Source organism: Gossypium hirsutum, chromosome D05 (genome assembly GCF_007990345.1).
Source record: "Gossypium hirsutum isolate 1008001.06 chromosome D05, Gossypium_hirsutum_v2.1, whole genome shotgun sequence".
Classification (NCBI taxonomy): Eukaryota; Viridiplantae; Streptophyta; class Magnoliopsida; order Malvales; family Malvaceae; genus Gossypium; species Gossypium hirsutum.
In genome coordinates, this window is record NC_053441.1 from 60,174,659 (window position 1) to 60,196,450 (window position 21,792).

The 21,792-nt window shown below is 31.7% G+C and overlaps 3 protein-coding genes across 6 annotated transcripts; 2 read left to right on the top strand and 1 right to left on the bottom strand.

Moving 5' to 3' along the window:
- Positions 1-2,000: 2,000 nt before the first annotated feature.
- On the bottom strand, positions 2,001-7,512 carry LOC107904168 (uncharacterized). 4 transcript variants are annotated; one of them, XM_041092358.1, is made up of 10 exons: positions 7,308-7,512; positions 6,136-6,172; positions 4,644-4,739; positions 3,908-4,236; positions 3,622-3,762; positions 3,290-3,534; positions 3,008-3,208; positions 2,835-2,927; positions 2,659-2,760; positions 2,001-2,504 (listed from the first exon to the last, which is right to left on the bottom strand). In XM_041092358.1, exons 4-10 carry the CDS (start codon positions 4,218-4,220, stop codon positions 2,121-2,123), a joined length of 1,479 nt encoding a protein of 492 aa, XP_040948292.1. In that variant the 5' UTR covers positions 4,221-4,236; positions 4,644-4,739; positions 6,136-6,172; positions 7,308-7,512; the 3' UTR covers positions 2,001-2,120. The 4 variants fall into 4 exon arrangements, with proteins under 4 accessions (XP_040948292.1, XP_040948293.1, XP_016685968.1 ...); XM_041092359.1 differs by lacking the exon at positions 6,136-6,172; XM_016830479.2 differs by lacking the exon at positions 7,308-7,512 and having other exon boundaries at positions 6,136-6,514.
- Positions 7,513-12,383: 4,871 nt separating this feature from the next.
- Positions 12,384-13,373, top strand: LOC107952535 (acidic endochitinase). Its single transcript, XM_016887774.1, has one exon. It carries the CDS (start codon positions 12,393-12,395, stop codon positions 13,287-13,289), a length of 897 nt encoding a protein of 298 aa, XP_016743263.1. The 5' UTR covers positions 12,384-12,392; the 3' UTR covers positions 13,290-13,373.
- Positions 13,374-16,343: 2,970 nt separating this feature from the next.
- Positions 16,344-21,792, top strand: LOC107904079 (3-deoxy-manno-octulosonate cytidylyltransferase, mitochondrial). Its single transcript, XM_016830376.2, has 8 exons — positions 16,344-16,749; positions 17,518-17,563; positions 18,038-18,124; positions 18,212-18,336; positions 18,465-18,604; positions 18,710-18,761; positions 18,843-18,953; positions 21,533-21,792. Exons 1-8 carry the CDS (start codon positions 16,513-16,515, stop codon positions 21,623-21,625), a joined length of 891 nt encoding a protein of 296 aa, XP_016685865.1. The 5' UTR covers positions 16,344-16,512; the 3' UTR covers positions 21,626-21,792.

Sequence of the window (21,792 nt, forward strand, 5' to 3'; positions counted from 1 at the left end):
TTCAACAATGATAGGCGGTGTCATCTATCTATGATAACTTGTGAAGACAACAAATATACCCACAAAATAGATCTATAAACTTAAAAGAGAGAAGACGCATGGAGTAAATGAAAAGGAAAAGGAAAAAGAGGTTTGATGTGCAAGAGAAAAAGGCTGACGGTAACTAACTCGAAGACTAACATCGCCTCTAGACAAAAAAAAAAGATAAAAAACAAACAATTTAGAAAAAAAAATTAGGGTTTTTTCAATGTTGAGTTTTATTCAAAGATCATTGATGTGTATATATATAATTAATAAAAACTTAATTCAATAATTAAAATATTATTTTTCATCAAAATTATATACATACACATGTATATAATAAAAAACTAAATGCTAATGTTGATTTTGAAGCAGATTTTATTCATTTATTTTATTTATAATGCAAAAAAAATCTTATGAAATTTAACATATTTATAGCGTCACAATCCGTACTTTTCGGGTAATTTATAGCTTTATCAATTTTCTCTCCTTTGAAGTAGAAAATTTTTTAATGGAGAAAGTTACCAATGTAGGTATTGCTGATGTAATTAAAATTGTCAAAATTTTTAAAAATTAGTCCTTAATTTTTGAACAATTAAACTTTCATATTTTATTATTTAGAATTGTAAATTCTCAAATAAGATAAATTAGTCCTAAAACTCAAGTTTTGAAATTTTTACAATTTAATTTCTATAATTTCAAACTTTACTATTTTATGCTCAACTTTCTAAATTTTCATATTTCATAATCATATAATTAAGTTACAATATCAATGTTACAGATTTCATTACTCAAACCCTTAGAATTTAAAATTTTATAAATTTTACAATTTGACCCTTCAATTTTTATCAAATTAAATCATTTTTCAACTTATTCATCCAAATAATATTAATATTAAATATTTACCAGTTTCAACTTAATTAAAAATAAACTTGTAGCTATAAATTTATATTCCATAATGTATGAAATTAACAATTAAGCTTAATTAAGTAAATTAAAATTAATTAAACGTAAAAGATGATTAATGAAAATATAAATAAATTTTATGAAATAAAGTCAATTAAATATTGAAAAGATAATAAAATTTCAAATGTATGTTTTCTTCATTAAAAATAACTTTTATGAAATATTTTCTGGAAATCTATCAAACAATTGAAAATTTTCACATAAAATATTAGTTTTTTTCAGAAAAGTAATTATTTTTTAAAAATTATTTTTTGAAAACTATTTTTAGATAATCAAACGGAGCGTTGATGTTCAATTTTTAGGTGTTTAAATTTGATTTTTTGAAGCAAGACATATTCTAGTTTAGATAAAAGGAACTAATTGTATTCTGATGTTGTAATCCACTACTAGATGCTCCACTGAGAAGCAAAAGGCCTTGTGGATTGCCGAAAAAAGGGGACTCTATGTATGTTTTTCATTGTACATAACCAAAGTTGTAATCGGGTTTTTTGTTAAGTCGAGGCAAACTGGAAAGCATTTTCAGTACTACATAGATCAAATTAATTGGGCAGTTTGAGAGCTTATGCTGGTTTGATATTAGATGTTTTTCTTTTCCTAAAAATCATTTTCAACATCATTGCAGCAAAACAGGCTTTGTAAAAGCACCGCAAAAAATGCTGTTATAGACAATGTCGCTAAATTTTACAGCGTTTTTTTCACATAAACGGCACTATAGAATATGACCTTTAGCGGTGCTTTTCTCACAATCACTGCTAAAGAACATGACATTTAGCGGCTCTTTTATCACAATCGCCGCTAAAAAACATGACATTTAGCAGCGTTTTTATCACAAACGCCGCTAAAGAATATGATCTTTAGTGACACTTTTTCACAAACGCCGTAAAAAGTACCGTTATTTAACAGCGTTTTAAAAAAACGCCACTAACTTTTGCAGATTTGTAACATTCAATTTTCATCCATATACAACCCTTCTTATAGCATAAAATCCAACCAAAAACAGCAAATCTCAATGATACTTCAAATTCAAAAGATATATGATATAAAGCGATAACTAAAGTATAATTCAAAATATTCTTACAATAATGTTAAAAGATACAATGTTAAAAATATTCTTACAATAATAAAACAAATGTCTAAGATGGCGAATTTTGCGACTTTTGAAACATCTTCATCATATTCTGAAGCTGTAGCTGTAGTGCGTCGTACTTTCTGCTCTGCTCTGCTTCCCTCGCTGTTGCCTCCGCTTTAAGTTTATCAAAGTTCGATTGCATCTGAGACATTTGGTCTCTTAACCGCTGAACTTCAACTTGAGCCTGACTCCCCGAAGGCATGGATTGCTGCGAGCTGGATCCAAAATATTGGGTTGGGTTAACAAAAGATCCTTGAAATCGAACCCGACCATGCCTCTCAGGACCCAAAACTTCAGTAATAATCCGATTATCAATGTCGTCAACATTAACAGAACTATCATTCGAAGCAACCGCTTTATACTCCGCCTTTTTATCCTTTAGTTTCTCCTAATAAATCAATCAAAGAGTTAGAAATGAAATATATAATAAAAACAAATGCAACATAACTTAACATTATTTGTATTACAAACAACGAATTAAACCATTATAATTAAACACTATAAATATTTAAAATAATTTAAATTTTATTAAGTAAACATACCATAATTTCTGCAGCTTTAGAAGTCATAGGAGATCCATCTTTCTTCCTATGTGTAATGTCAAAAAGCTGAAGGCGTCCAACTTTTTGACCAGACGACAGTTTCTACAATATAGTAGTAAAAATATTATTTAATAAAAAGTAATAAATATTTGACACAATTAATAAATTCAAAATACCTCGGCCTCAACTATACAAGCAAAACTTTTCGACCCGGCTGTGTGAGTGAATTTCTGTTTTTGCTTGCTGCTTGTACCAACTCGTTCACGATCCTACATTATTAAATTATTATTACGTATATGATAAATACTATAAACCGAAATAATTATATGAGTTTAGAAGTACGTAATACCTCTCCTTTCTTTGAATTCCAAAATCTAACCGCATCTTCCCATTGATACCTCAGCATTCCAGACGGGACATTTCGCAATTTCTCTTCGAGGCTTATATTTTTCTTAAAATATTTTTTCTTTAAAGTACTTTTATGGTCTCTCCATCTTTTTCCCAATGCCTTCTTGACATAATTATCCGAGATCTCTAAAACAAACTTCTCCTACAAAAAACACAAGTTTAGAAAGTAAATATAAATGAAACTTAAACCAAAATTTTATAAATTAAATTCACGTTTTGTTACCTTAATATTATTGAGAGCTTCATTTTTGTTACTATCAGGCATTTGATGCCATGACTCGTAGTTGATAGGCAAAATATTGGCATTTCGTGCTATAATGCCCAAATATCCTGCTAAAAGTCGAGCTTTTGATCCAACAGGCTGACCAAGATTGTTTCTAGATACTTTGACACGCTCGGAAGGATTTAACTCGTATAACTCTTTAAGTACCGTACGCCCTCGACCTCTGCGCGTCCCTACATTTTCACCTAAAAAATGATATATTATAATATAAGAATTTGAAAAAGAAATCAATAATAAAAGTTAACACGCATGTAAATTAAATTTAACATTACTTTGAATTTCTGCAGGTTCATCGGGTGTATTCGGAACATTCGAAGATCCAATAGCAGTCTGTTCTTCACTATTTGTTTCTTCCGAACTTGAAGTATTTTGATCAATACTTGGATCTTGCAATCTTCTTCTAGGCATTTTATCTACAATACATATAAAATAGTTGAAATTTTAGTAATTAATTACAACAATAATAGTACATATAAAATAGTTGAAATATTTAACAAGACCAAGATTTAAATTATAATATTACATATAATTAAAAAATCGTAAAATCTTACAACATACCTTCCATATCATCTTCTCTAACAGACTGATGGTAAGCACTATGAGGATAAGCCGGATTAATCGTTGAAGGGGTTCTACTAGGTGTGCACTCTCCATGGAAAAACCATTTTTTATACCCCCGAATAAACCCATCAACAATTAGATGTTCGTAGACAACTTCACGAAAATGCCAATTGATGTTGCCACACTTATTACACGGGCAAAGAATCATATTCTCTTGGCTTGCATTTTGAAATGCAAAATTTAAAAAAGTTTGTACTCCATTTCGATAGTCGTTGCTTACCCTTGACAAATTCATCCAAGTCCTATCCATTTCGTAGTTCTTGAAGCTTAAAGTTGACAATAAATTACATGGGTAAGTTGTTTATTTATAAGTATAACTAAGTTATGTAAATTATGATATGATATATATTTATGTATCATGTAAGTTATGTAAGTTACGTGAGTTATGTAAGTTATGATATGATATATATAAGTTATTAACTTAAGATCCAATGTTTCTTTTTAATTCTTTAAAGTTATGTAAGTTATATATTTTATAAGTTTATATATCCCTTTGTTCTAATATATTCAACTTTTGAACTTGATTGTCTATCTTTTTGATCTCCGTTCACTATACAATTTAATCTATGAAATTTCAAAGAAACAGAAAAGGATATAAGTCTATGCAATATATATGCCAAATGAAATCAAGGAAGGAAATCATGAACTAACAATGAAGCAATAGTTTACTTACCACACCAAGAGAAAGGTAATGAGGTAGTAAACTGTATTCAGTAGCCCATAAGACAACACCCGAGATATTCCATATTGTTTCGATTTCTTCAGCACACTGAGATAGCAAAACAAATTCAAAAAAAATGTAGTGGACAATTTATCAAACAAAGTGCCTTTCAAATCAAATTCAATATAAACACAAAGTCAGCAATATCAAAAACAACATCAACAGATGACATGCATTATCCATTTTCAAAGAGACTGAAACTAAATAAAGGGTCCATATCAGCAGTAACATAAACAGCTAAATATATGACATGGGAAAATATTCCATGAACATATTATGTGCTCAAGTACACTAGTTACAGATTACAAGCCAGTGAGAAATTTAAACAGTGAGACACACAAAATGGCAACACAGACCAGTATTCAGGTTACAAAATGAACGAATGCCAGTCGAAGAAAGTTAAATTAGTGAATTTAATCCAAGCATTAAAGGATAGTCATCCAAGAGACATTATTTGAGAAACAGTTCAAACAAAGGGATTCATAGCTGATGAATCATTTTGCACTCAGCCAACAACAAAGAAAAAGGAAATCGTTAGGGATTCAAGCAGCTTAAAGATTTTATCTTGGGGGAAATGCTCAACATAGTACAGCAAAGATCATGCTCAAAGAGAAACAGTCATTCCAAATACCATTAATTATACACTATAGAAAGAGAAATCCCATTCCTTTCCTCCATTCCTATATTGCAACATGAACATACATTAATCAATCACCAAACCAAATGCAGATATAGGGAAACACAAACAAAAACCTGAAGAATCCCACATTAGAGAAACACATAAAAACTGTTGATAACATCAAAGAACAACAGCTAATAACAGGATCAACAACCACAGATCTTCTTTTTATACAAAAAGATCACCATTCAGAGCTGATTCAGAAACAGGAAAGCAACTAAAACAACAAGTCATACCAAAGAAAACATTTACATTAGTGAAAACGAAAATCTGAACTAACATAAAAGATCACAGTAAAAAAAAAAAACGATAACATCCAAGGTAAATACAAGAACCCAACAATCATAAGTAAAATTCTGATATGATCCCTATCTAAAAACATTAACTTGTTGACAAAACAGGTAGTTAAAGGAACAAATAACAAGAACAAAGGAAAAAAGAAACGAAATTTAAGAACCAAAAAGAGAGAGTAAACGAGAAAAAAGAAGGGAGATTTAAAATGATAAACTTAACCTTCCCCAGGGTAGAAGAAAAGTTCTGAATCGTTAAAATTAAATGTGAAAGAAGGAAGCTAAGGAAATGGGTAGTTATGTTTTGCATTGATTCGTAGCTATTTCCAATCAAAACATTTATATCCATCGAAAAATAACACCAACATAAACAGGAAAACTAAACAAAAAGAAGCAGCATTTGCTCTTTGAGTTTTGACCCTAATATCTCAAGAACTGTATCTATAAAGAGAGATTGAAGAGTGGAAGATGATACCTGGGTCGAAGAGATATTAGGCTTTGTTTTGTTTCACCTGGAGTGGAGAAAAGAGAAGAAATCCAGAGAGTATTTGTTTGTATAGTGTATTGGTATATGTAAAGGAGAGAGGGGGAACGAGGTAAAGAAAAAGTGTTCTTTGTCCTTACAAAGCTTTTATTAGCAGTGAAAATAAATAAATTGTATTTTTTTTTAAAATAAAGGCATAATAACTTTTTTAACCTTCCATCTTTATAAAAAAAATTATTTTAGCCCTATATTTAATTTTTCATCTCTTTGAACCATTAAACTTATATTTCTTATCAAATTACCTCAAAACGGACTAATTTTTCTAATGTGGCATATATATGGATTGTCACGTAGATGAGATGTTATCATTTAATTAATTTTTTAAAATTTTAAAAGATTATAATTTTATATTTTTAATAATTTTAATGATTTTTAATTTTTAAAAGTAATTTTTTATTTTTTAAAATTTTAAAAAATTAATTAAATATTAACATGTCATCACATTAATATTTCATCTATTTTGGGTGGTTTGACAAAAAAATACAAGTTTAAGAGTTAAAAAGACAAAAAATTAAACGGAAGGTTAAAATAAATTTTTTTATAAAATTAGAGGGTCAAATAAATTATTATACTAAAAATAAATAAATATAGAAAATATAAATTTTAAGCTATTTTCTAGAAAAGTGAGTTGAATTTGTTTTTTTTTAATAATTCGATATTATTATGATGTTTTATTAATGTATCCTATTTAAATTTGGATTTAACTCAATTAATTTATATAAACAAATTTTCCAAACACACAAAAGAAATATAGTTAAATAGTTTTGAAGAAGAAATAATGGTTTATTTAATCTTTCGGCAAAAAAAAAATTTGGTTTCATTCATTTACTTTTTATCTTTTTTAACATGTGAATTATTACATGAATGTCATAATTAATTTTTTAAAATTATAAAAAATAGTAAAAAATATTATTTTAATATTTTCTAATAAGGATGTTCTCCTAAATTTGAGCTTTTAACATAACTTAAGTACTTAAAATAATGTAATTAATGGAGGTAACTAAATTATAAAAACTATAAGTAGTAACTAAATATACCCATATCGTATGCATAACTGCATGACTGTATCCTACCCTCACACCTAAGTTCATGAACAAACTTACCAGAATTTTGTTGGTTTCGGCGAAGAGAACGGCGATGAGAAATTTTTTGTTCCTGCTGCTGGTGAAAGATGACAAAAAGGAGGGGATTTGGGGAAAAGAGATAGGGTTTTCAATCAGTTAGGGGAAATTGGGGAAAAGAAATTGGGGAGGAAAAATGATTTCTTGATCAGTTAAGGTTTTCAATCAGTTAGGGGATTAGAGAAAAATTTCGAGGAAATATGATTTGGGAAAGAAAATGGAATTTTGGCGTTTAAGTCAAATCTGATTTGGGGATGAAAACGACGTCGTCTAAGTCAAATTGGTATTGCAAAATTTGCGGCGCTTATAAAAAAAGCCACTAATTGTATAACTTTTGTGGAGTTTTCAGCAAAAACGCCACTAAAAAATTAAATTCTTTTAGTGAAACGGTGCCGTTTTGAAAAATTTTAATACATAGTTGCAATGTTTTTGGTCCAAACGCTGTTATTACTTACATTTTGCGACGTTTTTCTCATAAACGCCGCTAATGATGACTTTTTTTACAATTTTATATTTAATTATTATATAATTCATATCAATTTTAAATAAATGATTTTTGAAAATTAAAGTAATATTTAAAAGAATTAGATAAATTTTAAAATTTTTATATACTTTTTTATGTAAGAAAACAAAAATCAAAAATTTCAAAATATGAAAAAAAAAGTTTTAAAAAACTATAATGATAATTTTAATATATTAAAATTCAAATTATCTCTTTTACAATTATATAATAAATTATTTAATATATAAATTAAAAAACTTAATCAGTCATGTACCCAAAACACTTTAAAATTATTTTAAATAATAGTATTTTAACTTTTTTCATTTTTAACATATATTTTTCTACGTTTTTACTTTCAAATTTTTTCTGCGTGTCATTAATTTTTTCTGAAGATTTTAAATATTAAATTAAAAATAAATTGTATTTTAATTAATATATAGAAACTAGTTAAATAATAAATAGAAGAGGATGAAAGAGTGCATGAGTTGTCGAAAAGAATACATGATGGTCACTTGGATGATGGGTGAGAATACAAGGAACAAAACGGCGCCGTTTTGTTTAAAATCAGACCCTAAACACTAAACCATAAACCCTAAACCTCTAAACCATAAACTTTAAACTCTAAATCTTAAGCCCCTAAACCATAAACACTAAACCATAAACACTAAACCATAAGCCTACACCCTAAACCGTAAACACTAAACTCTTACACTAAATCATAAACCCTAAACCTTAAACCTCAAATAAACTTACACCCTAAACCCTAAATATATATTACAAGGGGCAAAAGTATTAAAAAAAATCTTATTGCTTACCTAAACCTTAAAATAAATTGATTTTTTATCATTTTATCAAAAACCTTAACCCTTAAACCCTAATAACCTAACCCCTAAAACCTGAACAGTACTAAAACCCTAACTATGAAATAATAAACCCCAAACTACAAACTCTAAACCATAAATCTTAAACTCAAAACTCTAATCCCAAAATAATAAACATTATATCATAAACCCTAAAACCCTAAACCATAGACATTAAACCTTTAAATACTAAACCCTAAACCATAAAATAAAATGATTTTTTTGCGATGTTTTTATAAAAAACGCCACTATTGCCACTAAAGCTCAACAACAAACGACGTCGTTTTCTCAACTTTTTTTGCAGTGTTTTGTGAAAAGCGCTGCTAATTCTCGATCTATTGCGGCATTATTTTATAAAACGCCACTAATGCCACTAAAGCTCAACAACAAACGTCGTCGTTTTGCTCAACTTTTTTGTGACGTTTTCCAAAAAGCGCAGCTAATGCTCGATCTATTGTGGCGTTTTTTAAAAAGCGCCGCTAATGCCACTAAAGCTCAAAAACAAACGATGTGTTTTGCTTAACTTTTTTGAGGCATTTTTCGCAAAGTGCTACTAATGCTCGATCTATAGCGGCTTTTTCGAGAAGCGCCGCTAATGCTCAACCTATAGTGACATTTGTTTCAGAAATGCCGCTAACGCTTGAACTTTTGCGGCATTTTTGTCATAAACGCCGCTATAGCTCTAACCTTTTGCAGCGTTTTCATACTAGCGCCACTAATGTACAACTTTTGCGGCGGCGTTTTTGGTTCAAGCACCGCTATAAACACTGCTAAAAACCTGTTTCGCTGTAGTGAAACCAAATAAGATATTAAATTCTCTGAATGACTACTCAAATATACAAGAAATGAACCTTTTGCAAGGCATTGTTTGCTATTTTGGTGGCTTATGATTGTCTCCTTTTACTTGAAATTGTTGCTGTTAGATTGGTATTGTCAGTTTGTCATATTAGGCATATATATATATATATACATTGCATTAAATGGAGATATAACTTTTAGAATATCAAATTTAAACTGATAAAATTAAGGGTGCAGATTGAAATTTCAAACTCATCTGACTATTGCTTTGTCACTGTAAGTATATGGAGTATGATAATACTAAGCCCTTGTCTGTATACAAACAAAACCTTCATAGATGACAAAAGTATATGTACATGAATTAGTAGCCAATAAAGTGGTAATCAACTCTCCATTTATAATTTATTTCATCTCCAAAAATTCAATTTAAAGAAAACTCATATGTTAGTATCTTGATGTTCATTTTTTGGGTGTTCAATTTAAACATATTCTAGTTAGATAAAAGGAACTAATTGTGTTAAATCTATTGGGATCAAATAAAAATTTTCATAAAAAATAATCTTCCAAATGAAAAATAGCCCAAATCTCCAAAGTTGTAATCTATAAATCATAAATACATTGTCTACAAACGGGGCAAGTTACATTATTCTGGAGCCAATGCTGAATGCAACTCGAATGAAACGTGTGTTTACACACTGGGAAAACCGTAAAAGATTCACCAACCACGTAATCATCCAAGCATATGGGACAATCACTGTATTTTAACTGATGTTTATTGTCTTCATAAATCTTAAGCGAGGGTAAGAGCTTCTCCAAGACCTGCACACTTAACACCGCCCTGTCGTCCACGATTTCCGGAAGCCGTTGTATCGTAACCGGCAACCGCAAATAGTTACGGATTCTTGATTCGGAAGTAAGTAGCCGAAGGTAGACGAAGACGGTGAGGAATAACGAAATTAAGATACAGGCTGCAATCAAGCAGCATAATAAGAGAAGGGCGATGCCAAGGGCTGTAAGAGAGGAAAGAATCAAACGGTAATCTAAGGAATATTGAATGGCAAAACTTAGCTTAATCATGTTTAAGAATGTATGATTTTTAGCATGTTTTGACTCGATTTTTGGATAGATCTATTTCGCGGTTTGATTGCATTAATATAAATATTTTTCGAATCCAATCGTTAAATTTATTTTTGTAAAAAAAATTGGTTTGAGTTCTAATTTTAGGGATTGTTAATTGGGTTATAAAAGTACAACGTTTTAACTAGTTTTTTATTTGCAAAATTAGAAAGATATACGTTAAATGAAAAAAATATTATATGGAAGTTTTAACGAGGAAAAGAAATAGATTGTGTTTCTGGTTGTGTCAGTAATATCAAATATTATTTGTTTTTTAGTTAATTTTTATAGGTTTTTTAGTAATATTTGAATTCGAGAATTAATCCTATTAAATTGTTTCAAAGTTGGGTTTTTTTGTAAAAAAAAATTCAAAATTTGTTTTGCAATATACGTGCTCCGATGGCATCTTCTATTTATACCATATGTCAAGATTGGTGAGAGGTGTTATACAAACTCTCCAATATTTGCAATCAAAGCAAATGATATTCTCATTGTCTTATCACTTTTATTTAATAGAAACCAAACTAGAAAAGAATACTAAAATCTTGAAAAATATATTTACATAATACACGTATTTTGGCACCTCACATTCGACCTGATCGTCAAATCTGAATGTATGACATTACAATACATTGTCGAAGCAACTACGTACCATTTCAACTATCAGTTAATAGAAATCATTCTAACAGCAATTTAGGTTCGGAACATGCATTCAATAAAACAAATTAGATTTAAATAGTTACGGCTTGGGTTTAGCATTTTTTATCTGGGTCGGTCTTGGGAAAAATTTTAGACTCATTATACGAGTCAAACTCAAATCTTGAAAATGGACCTAATCGGCCTGGCTCGACTTTGCTATGTGACCAAATAAGAGTTAAAAATATATATATTTATCATTGATAGTAAGAATTAAGGATGTGCATGTAAAAACCATTTCAATCTATGATAATTAGTTACCCTAAATATTTTATTCTAATTAAAATATTGACATTAGTTTTTAAGAATTGTCACTTGGTGAGTTTTTAAAAAAAAATCTCAATATGTTTCATCAACAAATTTAATTGAAGAATTTTAATAGTATTAACAATCAGACCTAAATTTTTAAATCCGAAAAATAAAGGGACTAAATTTCTAAAATTAAAAATATTAAAATTAAATTTTAAATATACGAAAAATGTAAGAACTTAAAATATATTTTGATTAAAAAAATTGATCTGTCATGGATTCTTATTATTATTTGGTATCATACACTCATACTCTTGTCATTAATTACCATGCATATAATTTTTTACAATTGAATGGCGAGTTGATGACCACTTTATTGGCTACTAGTTCTTCTAAATATACTTCAAGTAGTTTTTGTCATCTATGATGGTTTTGTTTGTATACAGACAATGGCTTAGTATCATCAGACTCCATATACTTACAGTGACAAAGCAAGAGTCAGACGAGTTTAAAATTTCAATCTGCACACTTAATTTTATCAGTTTAAATTTGATATTCTAAAAGATATATCTCCATTTAATGCAATGTAAATATATATATATATATGCCTAATATGAGAAACTGACAATACCAATCTAACAGCAACAATTTCAAGGAAAAAGAGACAATCATAAGCCACCAAAATAGCGAACAATGCCTTTAAAATGGTTCATTTCTTGTATATTTGAGCAGTCATTCAAAGAATTTAATATCTTATTTGGTTTCTTATAAGCATTTTCACCTATAAAAGGATGATTTGATGAACACTTTAAGCATACAAAACGATTCCAACACTAGCAAAGAAAGATGGCTATTAAGTCTGCAATCTTGCTTGCATTTGCCACCTCAGTGATTCTGGTGCTAGTTACCAGTATAGATGCTGGTGACATCGCAATCTACTGGGGTCAGAACAGTGACGAGGGCACATTGGCGGAGACATGTGCGACTCGTAACTATGACTTTGTGAACTTAGCATTCCTTCCAACGTTTGGCAATGGCCAGACTCCAATGATCAACCTTGCTGGTCATTGTGATCCGTATAGCAATGGATGCACTAATTTAAGCTCAGACATCAAATCATGTCAAGCACAAGGGATTAAAGTAATACTTTCACTAGGAGGAGGAGCAGGGAGCTATTACCTTGCCTCATCCGACGATGCTAGACATGTTGCGACCTACTTGTGGAACAATTTCTTGGGCGGACAATCGGCCTCTAGACCTTTCGGTGATGCCATTTTAGACGGAATTGATTTCGATATTGAAGGCGGAACGAACCAACACTGGGATGATCTTGCGAAGTATCTCTCCGGGTATAGCCAACGCAGCAAGAAAGTATACTTGACGGCAGCCCCACAGTGTCCATTCCCTGATGCTTGGGTTGGGGGTGCCCTTAAAACGGGCCTTTTTGACTATGTCTGGGTACAATTCTATAACAATCCTCAATGCCAATACACAGATGGTGATATTACAAACCTTGAACAAGCATGGAAGCAATGGACTACCGATGTTCCGGCTACCAAAATTTTCTTAGGACTCCCGGCATCACCTGAGGCAGCTGGTAGTGGATTTATCCCTGTATCCGATCTTACTTCTCAAGTACTCCCTGCCATCAAAGGTTCTGTCATGTATGGAGGCGTGATGCTATGGTCTAAGTACTATGATGATCAAACTGGATACAGTTCTGCCATTAAAAATGATGTCTAAGAAGAGTTTCTATCTGTTATATTTGTATTGATATCTATGTTTAACCATGTTGTTAAGGTAATGGAAGTATGTATGCGAGATGTTTGAGCTTCGAATTGAAATTACTTAACTTTTAATACAAGGATCGTACATCATGTTGGATCATCATGTTCCAAATGCCCAAGTATGTGCTGCTGCTACATCTTATTTTGCTTGAAGAATGCATATTTTACACTCATATCTGATATACATTCAAACAGGGGTAAAGGGATATGATTCTCCAAGTACTCCAAGAGCACTCCAAATTCATGGATAAACTTTTTAAGAAAATGATCTTATAGGTGTTAGACAAATATCATATTTGACACCGACATCCAACCCCTTAAACTTCTACATTCTTTGGTGGAGCAAACCATGTCCATGATGGTGTTGAATCCACCAATTCTAAAGTCTTACACCTAAAAAGCAAACTAAATTTGTATATATGGAAGTATTATCGAATCCATCAGGAAATAGATAAAATAGAATAAAAATATGTTGTGATAAATTTGCAACAACAAACACATTAGTTCGCAAGTCTTTGTAAGCACATAATTTATGTCATGTAAAATTAAGCTCTACAACGTCACGTTTGTACCAAACCTGTCAAGACACCATAATAAAATTTGTTTCAGCTAAAGCATCTTACTGACTTGTCTAAATTATCACTAGATCTTTTAAGGTGAAAAAAGATGATAACCAAAACACCCCACCTTAATTACTCAATTAGTCACAACTTTAGATGAATTCTAGTTTATTATGATCAATGAAGTAAGTTAATTGCTTAAAATGTCAAGTCCATTTTTCGATATAATGATAGATGAAAACTCAAGCACCTCGTCCTAGATGTTGGTCGTGCGAAAGTATTGTTCTATATATGCCCTATATGAAATTGTCGACTTCCTTTACGTCTTTTGAACCCTCGAACTCTTTTGGCTTTGAGATTCCCACGTGATGCCCTGGTACACCAAGCACACCACCCAAGGCTTTAACTCTCAGAGCTTCCCCTTGAGCTCCATGATTTCGCTACGCAATGCCTCTACCAAAGCCACCAAGGCTTTGTTCTGTCAAGCTAAGTCACCTGTAATCTTGACAGCGCCATCCATATGGCAATCGATAGTCTCCAATCAAGTCTCCATATCCTAGTGCTTCGAAACTACTTTCTTGTCCTTTCGTGACATCCCACACTCGACCCGGTTGTCAAATCCAAATATGAGATCACACATTCATTATCGAAGCAACTTAGACTATTATCCATCGTTCCATAAGAAATTAGATTTAATTCTAAAAATCTTACATAATATTTGAAAATAGCTAGTTAAACTAAATTTTAAGACTTAAAATCATGTTGGAATCATTTAAAATTGGTTTTTAGGTGTTCAGAGATATTCAAGATCAAATGCAAAACTCAAGAGGTCAAAAGGGTTTAAAATGGTACAGGGACCTATGTCAGAAACTATGGTATCAATACAAGCCCTTAGTTGCACCGATACAAGTCCCCTATGTTGTAGCTTTTTACATTCTGACTTGTTTCGATACAACTGACCCCTTATACCCAAAAAAAGTGTCTGAACTAAAAAATTACCTTAAAATGCACCTATTTTAACCCTAAACATTACCAAATCAAATCCATGACTCATGGTACTCAAAATTCATGTTTTAATTAAACACCATTGAAACTCACTTAATCATATGCAAACAATATGACACTAACTTTGATCACAAGTTACTGATGTCCAACATTAATATTGACTTACTTGGCATGCAAGCAACTCATGTTTCGTAGCATAATTTTATATAAAGATCATGCATACCAACATAACCATATAATCATACCATCACAGACACATATATGCATAACTAGATTACAAATCCACTAATATCATCAAAAGAGACTCCGAACTAATATTGGTTCTAGGTACATGCCAACTCAAAAATAACATTTGAAAGTTTATACTAACTTTGTTTAGTTGAAATAGAGTCCTGAATGTTGTCAACTTCCTCTAATCCTTGAGACCTAAATGTCACCTGCATACAAAAATATACGAATCCACACACTAAACAAAAGAACTCAATGATACTAACATAATTTGAAAACAAAGCATAATCAAATTAAGTATATAAATTTTCATAAAATCATATATGAAACAAAGTATATATATGTCAAAGGTATCATTGTCTAGTGATCTTTGCTAAATGCTTTCCTATAAAGTTTATATTCGGGTTGAGTCTCTTCTATATCACAATAAACCTTCAAAGTTTTAGAATACTACATGTAAAATCACAACTTGATGTAATTCATTATACCATACAAAACATATTCACATTTGCATTCATATCTCATTTTACCAATCGAAACCATTGATTCATTTTATAATATTATTGGCCCGTAAAGCTTTATTCGTTTCATTTGTTTTTGTATTCATTTGATGTATTCAGGTACAAGATACTCATTCACACATCAACTTTTATAATCAATCATACAAAACTTATTTTGTGGCCCCTATTAATCGAACACAAACTCAAAATAGATACATAGATCAATCTACCATTACACTAATATAAACTACACCCAGTGCAGCATCGATACATTTGAATTACTATACGCTTTGCGCCTCATCAGTATAAATTAAAGTAATGTGTGTCTAGCACCTTATCGGTACATCCGAAACAATGTGTTCTGCATCTCATCTATATAAACTATAAAAATCTCCATATAACTAATTTTATAATCTATCCAAAACATTTCATAACATTTCATAATAGTTTCATTACATTATCATTCTTTCATTTATTATTTCAAGCATTCCAATACGTTTTCATCATAACAAATTATGAACTCATAAGCACATATTCATTACATTTCTAAGTTATTTATATATATTTGAACTTTAATAGAGATAAATTATAAAAATTGAGGATTATATTAGATAAAAAAAATTTCGATTAATTAAAAAAATTGACTAAAAATGAAATGGACTTGGATGCTTTTGGTGTATATTAAAGTGATTGGCCCTTGATGTGATTAGCTGTGGTGTCCATATTAATGGGATAAAACGTCATTACTCCTTAAATTACATTACCTTGTTCCCGCAAAGTCGCCTTCCAAGACAGTGAAACACACAATTCAACTCTGTCTCCAGATCTCTCTGTCTCCCCCTTCTCTTTCTCTCTGAAACCAAATAAAAATAAATTCGTGAACACCATGTCAGTCTGCTCTTCTTCTTCTTCTTCTTCTTCTTCTTCTTCAACAGGTAAAGCTTGGATAGTTCACAGGATTTTAGCTGGCACAGCAATTGCGGTAGCCATTGGTGCCCGTGCCTATCTGGGTCGGGCTAGGAAGTTTCGGACACGGGTCGTGGGAATTATACCCGCCAGATATGCATCTTCTCGGTTCGAAGGCAAGCCTTTGGTTCATATCCTTGGGAAACCCATGATCCAGGTACCCTTTTGGCTAAAGCCCTTGGATTTTTTCAGTTTCTTTGTTGCAACGATTGGGGATTGTGGTTTTCTAGGGAATTTGGTTTGGGTTTTCTTTTAATGTAATTCAGGAGAGTAAAGTGTTTCTTTTTTTTTTAAATTTCTAATTCTAAAATTTGGACCAAAATATTAGACAAAAAGCAAAAGATCCAATTTTTTTTTATCTGCAAGCATGTTATAGTTGTTCAACGAAGCATTGTAATTAATATTTAGTAAGAACAAGAGGATCAATATTCTGCAAGTAGGAGAATGAATACTACAGATTATGCATTTGTTATCTACAGGGCTTTAGATTTCTTTGTGATCTTGTATAGGTTGATGAATATCTGAGATGGAAGATTATCTATCATTTGGTTTAAGTTGAACCATATTTGAACATGGAAATTCCGGTTTGTTTGATAACAATGGATCTTGAGATATTGGTCTGGATAAAGATCTGGGTTTCATTTCACCTGTGAGATGGACTTTATAGGTTGAAAATTAGTTTCTATTGATTGAAGTATCTGTTTGCTTGTGTCCAAAGCCATGCCATGTATATGCCTGCATTTAACTTCGGTGAAGTTTAAACATGATCACCAGCTTTTCCTCCCTAGATTATGAAGAAGAAAACTTGTCAAAAACTTCGTTTTCAGAAATCAGTTTTTATTGCCGAATTTTAAGCACTTCTTGTCTTGCTTCTCAAGACCATATTACATGTTTGTGTCTTGACATTTCTCTTGGTCTTAAATAGAGGACATGGGAGAGGTCAAAACTGGCGACCACACTGGACCATCTAGGTACGTTTGCTGCATGGTTCCCTTTCAATTTTGCTCATATCCAAGTATGTGCTTAAATAATTTGAGTTTTTTATTCACATTAATGTCTATGGGCTAGAGTTGTTCATATTGCACGCTGGACAACTGGATGATATAATCCAAAAGAGTGAATTTAGGTTCAGAGTGAACTTAGGTTCAAGCAGTGATTGATGACCGTAATTTCATCTTGGTTCTGTCTTGTTTATCACGCATCGTATTGGCAATGGAATCATGCAGTATCCTTTACCTATGTGATTTATACTTTAGGATTAGTGTTATAAACAAAATGTGGGAGCATAAAAAATAGGGATGTAATAATGGTTGCCTCTGATCTTCAGGATGGATAGTTTAGCGTTTTGTCTGAAATTTTTACGTCCTCTTAACTTTTTTGTATCTGAATTTCCTTTTTCATTCGGAGCATTTTATGGTGTTGACATATTCATTTTTCGGATGCAGTTGTGGCAACAGATGATGAAAAGATAGCAGCATGCTGTCGAGGATTTGGTGCTGATGTGATCATGACATCAGAGTCTTGTCAAAATGGTGGGGCCATGATTATCGCCATATTGCTAATTTTTCATTTATACTTGGTTAGCTGAATTCGTGGATCCATTCTTTGGCACATTACAGGCACCGAAAGATGTAATGAAGCTCTTGAAAAGCTAGAGAAGAAGTATGACATTGTTGTGAATATTCAGGGAGATGAACCTCTTATTGAACCTGAGATAATAGATGGAATTGTTAAAGCTCTGCAGGTTTGTTATTCTAAGTTCTGTAAATTAGCATCTGCAGCTCTTTTTTTTATTTATTTCAATGATATAACTTGTTCCTTGTACAAGTGCTTATCGTTTCATGTGGTGTCAAAATGGTCTTTGTGCTGCAGGCAGCACCAGATGCAGTGTTTAGCACTGCTGTGACTTCTTTGAAACCAGAAGATGCTTTTGATCCAAATAGAGTGAAATGTGTGGTTGATAATCGCGGTTATGCTATTTATTTTTCTAGAGGACTAATACCATTTAACAAGTAAGATTATACATTTATATGTGCACGTCTGTGTGTATTTTAGTTGTGACATCTTTTGTTTTAATTGCATTTGCGCTAATGTATTTGTGGATCAATTTGATGTAGATCTGCGAAAGTCAATCCACAGTTCCCTTACATGCTTCATCTTGGAATTCAGGTATTAAGAAGCAATTTTTTATACTTTAAAATTAAAATTAATTGTTTCTTCTGTTATTAGTACTGATTTATGTCCAAACAGAGCTATGATTCAAAGTTTCTGCAAATATATCCGAAGCTTCAGCCTACACCACTGCAACTAGAAGAGGATCTGGAACAGCTTAAGGTCCTTGAGAATGGCTATAAGATGAAGGTATGGCAAGAATCTTATACTACTGTTTAATCCTTTTCCTGGTCATATAAAATTATAGAAACCACGGATGCTGCTTTGCTGCATGTAATTTTTGTGTTCTTTACCACATTTGGACCATCATTTTCACTTTATCACGCTTGAGATAATGTGTTATGTGCTGTTAAAACTTCAAAATTCACTTGTCTTTATCCCATAATTTCAGTTAACACCAATATAACCAGGTAATATACTCAGAACATAAAAATGAACCAAGGTTCTAGGCTAAATCTTTGGTTATGTCAACTATATCTATAATGGAGCTGTCCTCACACGGCAGATGAATGGATGCCTAAAATGACCTTAGTTCCATCAAATATAATAGTGTGGGGTGAGTTAATAATGCAAACGAATCGGAAGTCAGAACCCCTCTCATTATTTCTTTTGGTACAAAGGAGTCTATTCTAGTGATAAAGGAAAGGGATTGATGTGGTTTAGAGGATATCAATAGAATTAGGGCCGAACAGACAAGGAAGAAAGAGGTTGAAACTCTAGAAATTGTATGGTTATAAAAACCTCTAGTTTCTTTCTGTTAATTCAAGAAAATAATAAGAATAATACTGTTGGTTTTAAAGCTTACAACTTATTTATATAGGCTTTCTTTCTTGCAAGTAAAGTTACTAGGCTTTCTTGCAAGGCCTAGATTTAAACCCTTAATAATCCTAGCACTTAATAAATAAAACTAAAATAATAAAATATTATAAGATAATTGAAAGCTCCTATGAGAAAACTTTCACCACTTTAGCATACATTTTTTGACCAGCCCTTTGCATCACTCCTTGCACCATCCAAGAACTTTGACTAGCTGTTTTGCCTAACCATTTCATCAAAAGTCCATTATATAGATTACCCCTTCTAGACCTAGCTTTTTTGACATTGTCCACATCTTCAATAACCACTTTTTTGCCTTGGGAAGTTGCAGCATCTTATCTGAAATTTCATCATCATCATCTATGGTGATGTTATTTTCAGCAGTATTTGTTGCCAAAACAATTTTTTTGCTTCTTAGGTGGAGCATGGTTAAACTTTTCTTCTTGATTAACGGTGAGCAGGGAACAATGTAGAGGAAAAATTAGAAAGCTTGCTAAGATTTCCTTTAAAGTTGTTTGCTTTTAATCTTGTCACGGAGCTTAGAAGTGTCCTCCCAAACTATGAGGAATACAAGAATAGTTCTATCAGCTTCATAATGGGAAATATGTTCAATTTTGACCCCCTGCAAACCCAAATCACTCTGTGAACCTGACTAAGTTCTAGTGAATGTCTTGTAGATACACTGTAGTTCAGAATCAATGCCAATATCCTTTGCTTCAAAAATAAGAAACTTCCCCGAACCAGATTCCATGAACTTGGGTGAAGCAATAACAACACTTTCACTGTTGAAGTGTTGCTTGAACCTGTTAGAACCGGATTTTCTCTCCAACTGATCGGCTTTACCATCATGATATTTTTTACCTTAAAAGTAACTTATGTTGTTTCAAACCATCCAACAAGACTTACAGCATACCTACTTCTCTTAGGACTTTGTTGTATTGCTGATCAAATGATAGGAACCTTACTAAAATTGAAAGGAGGGTGAGCTTTAACTGACGTAACTGGTTGATGTAATAGGCAACATAGAGACGACATTTCTTGTTTAGGAGCGCAATTCACTACTTTTGCAGTATATTCAAGGATTTTCAAGATTATCTCTTGCAACAAAGAAGGAAATCCAGCCATGTTTATGGCCAAGAGAGGAACAGTCTTTATTTGCTGACCTAACTTGTAGTTTCCAAGATGACTTGAAAATATATTAAACGATCTATTTGAAACTTCTGGCTGCAGATCCCTGCTCTTTGCCTTGAGAAAAATGTCCTGCAACATCTGGCAGCTTCAACGTCTTTATTTTGTTATTTTCCTGTTCCCAAATTTCATCACCAAGACTATCTAGTAAATAATTTTCGAATTCTACCATGGCAACTGACATTGGAGTGAGAATACTTGGATCTTTTGTCATCAACAGGACTTGTTTGAGCTAGGTTAGCAAGAACATCGAGTAGCCTTCTCAAAGTGTGTGAGACATGTTCAAAAGAAGGGTCCTCTTTTCCTATGAAATCCATTTCCCCTAAATCATCCAAAACATTAACACTATAGGAATCACTAGCTTTGTCAGCTTTATGTCTCAAATAAATAACTTCAATACATGGAAGTGATAGCCATGGGCATCATGTTTATGTTCCCTAGATTGAGACCACCAGCCTCTGGTCTATATCACAACCCCGCCCGTTTAAGTAACAAGTCCATGATACCGACAATGTAGGAAAGGTCCCTAGAATCCAGATTAAAATCTTCGAAGCAAGTAAAAGAACTTTGAATGCACAATGTCAAAATGTGGTTTACATACCTCACTCATGATCCGCATAAATTACATTAACACTTTTTAAAAACAGTAGTATTTGTATTTTATGCCTGTTCAGAAATTTTACATAACTCAATTGGATATTGTGCACGAACTTTAAAAAGAAAAAAAAAAGGGATTAATTCACCAAGTGTTGAATATTGTGCAGGTGATAAAGGTTGAGCATGAGGCTCATGGAGTTGACACACCTGAAGATGTGGAGAAGATTGAATCATTAATGCGTGAGAGAAACTTGTCTTAACAACTTCTTTGTGGAATAGGAAGGTTATACATTTTTCTACTATCTTTATTAATGTAAGATTTGAGAATTTAAATTAATCAAATGTTTTCTGATAAATCTTAAATAATGCTAGGGTGATTTTTCTTCAAAAATAAAAATAAAAAATACCTTACTTTTATTGGGTTAAA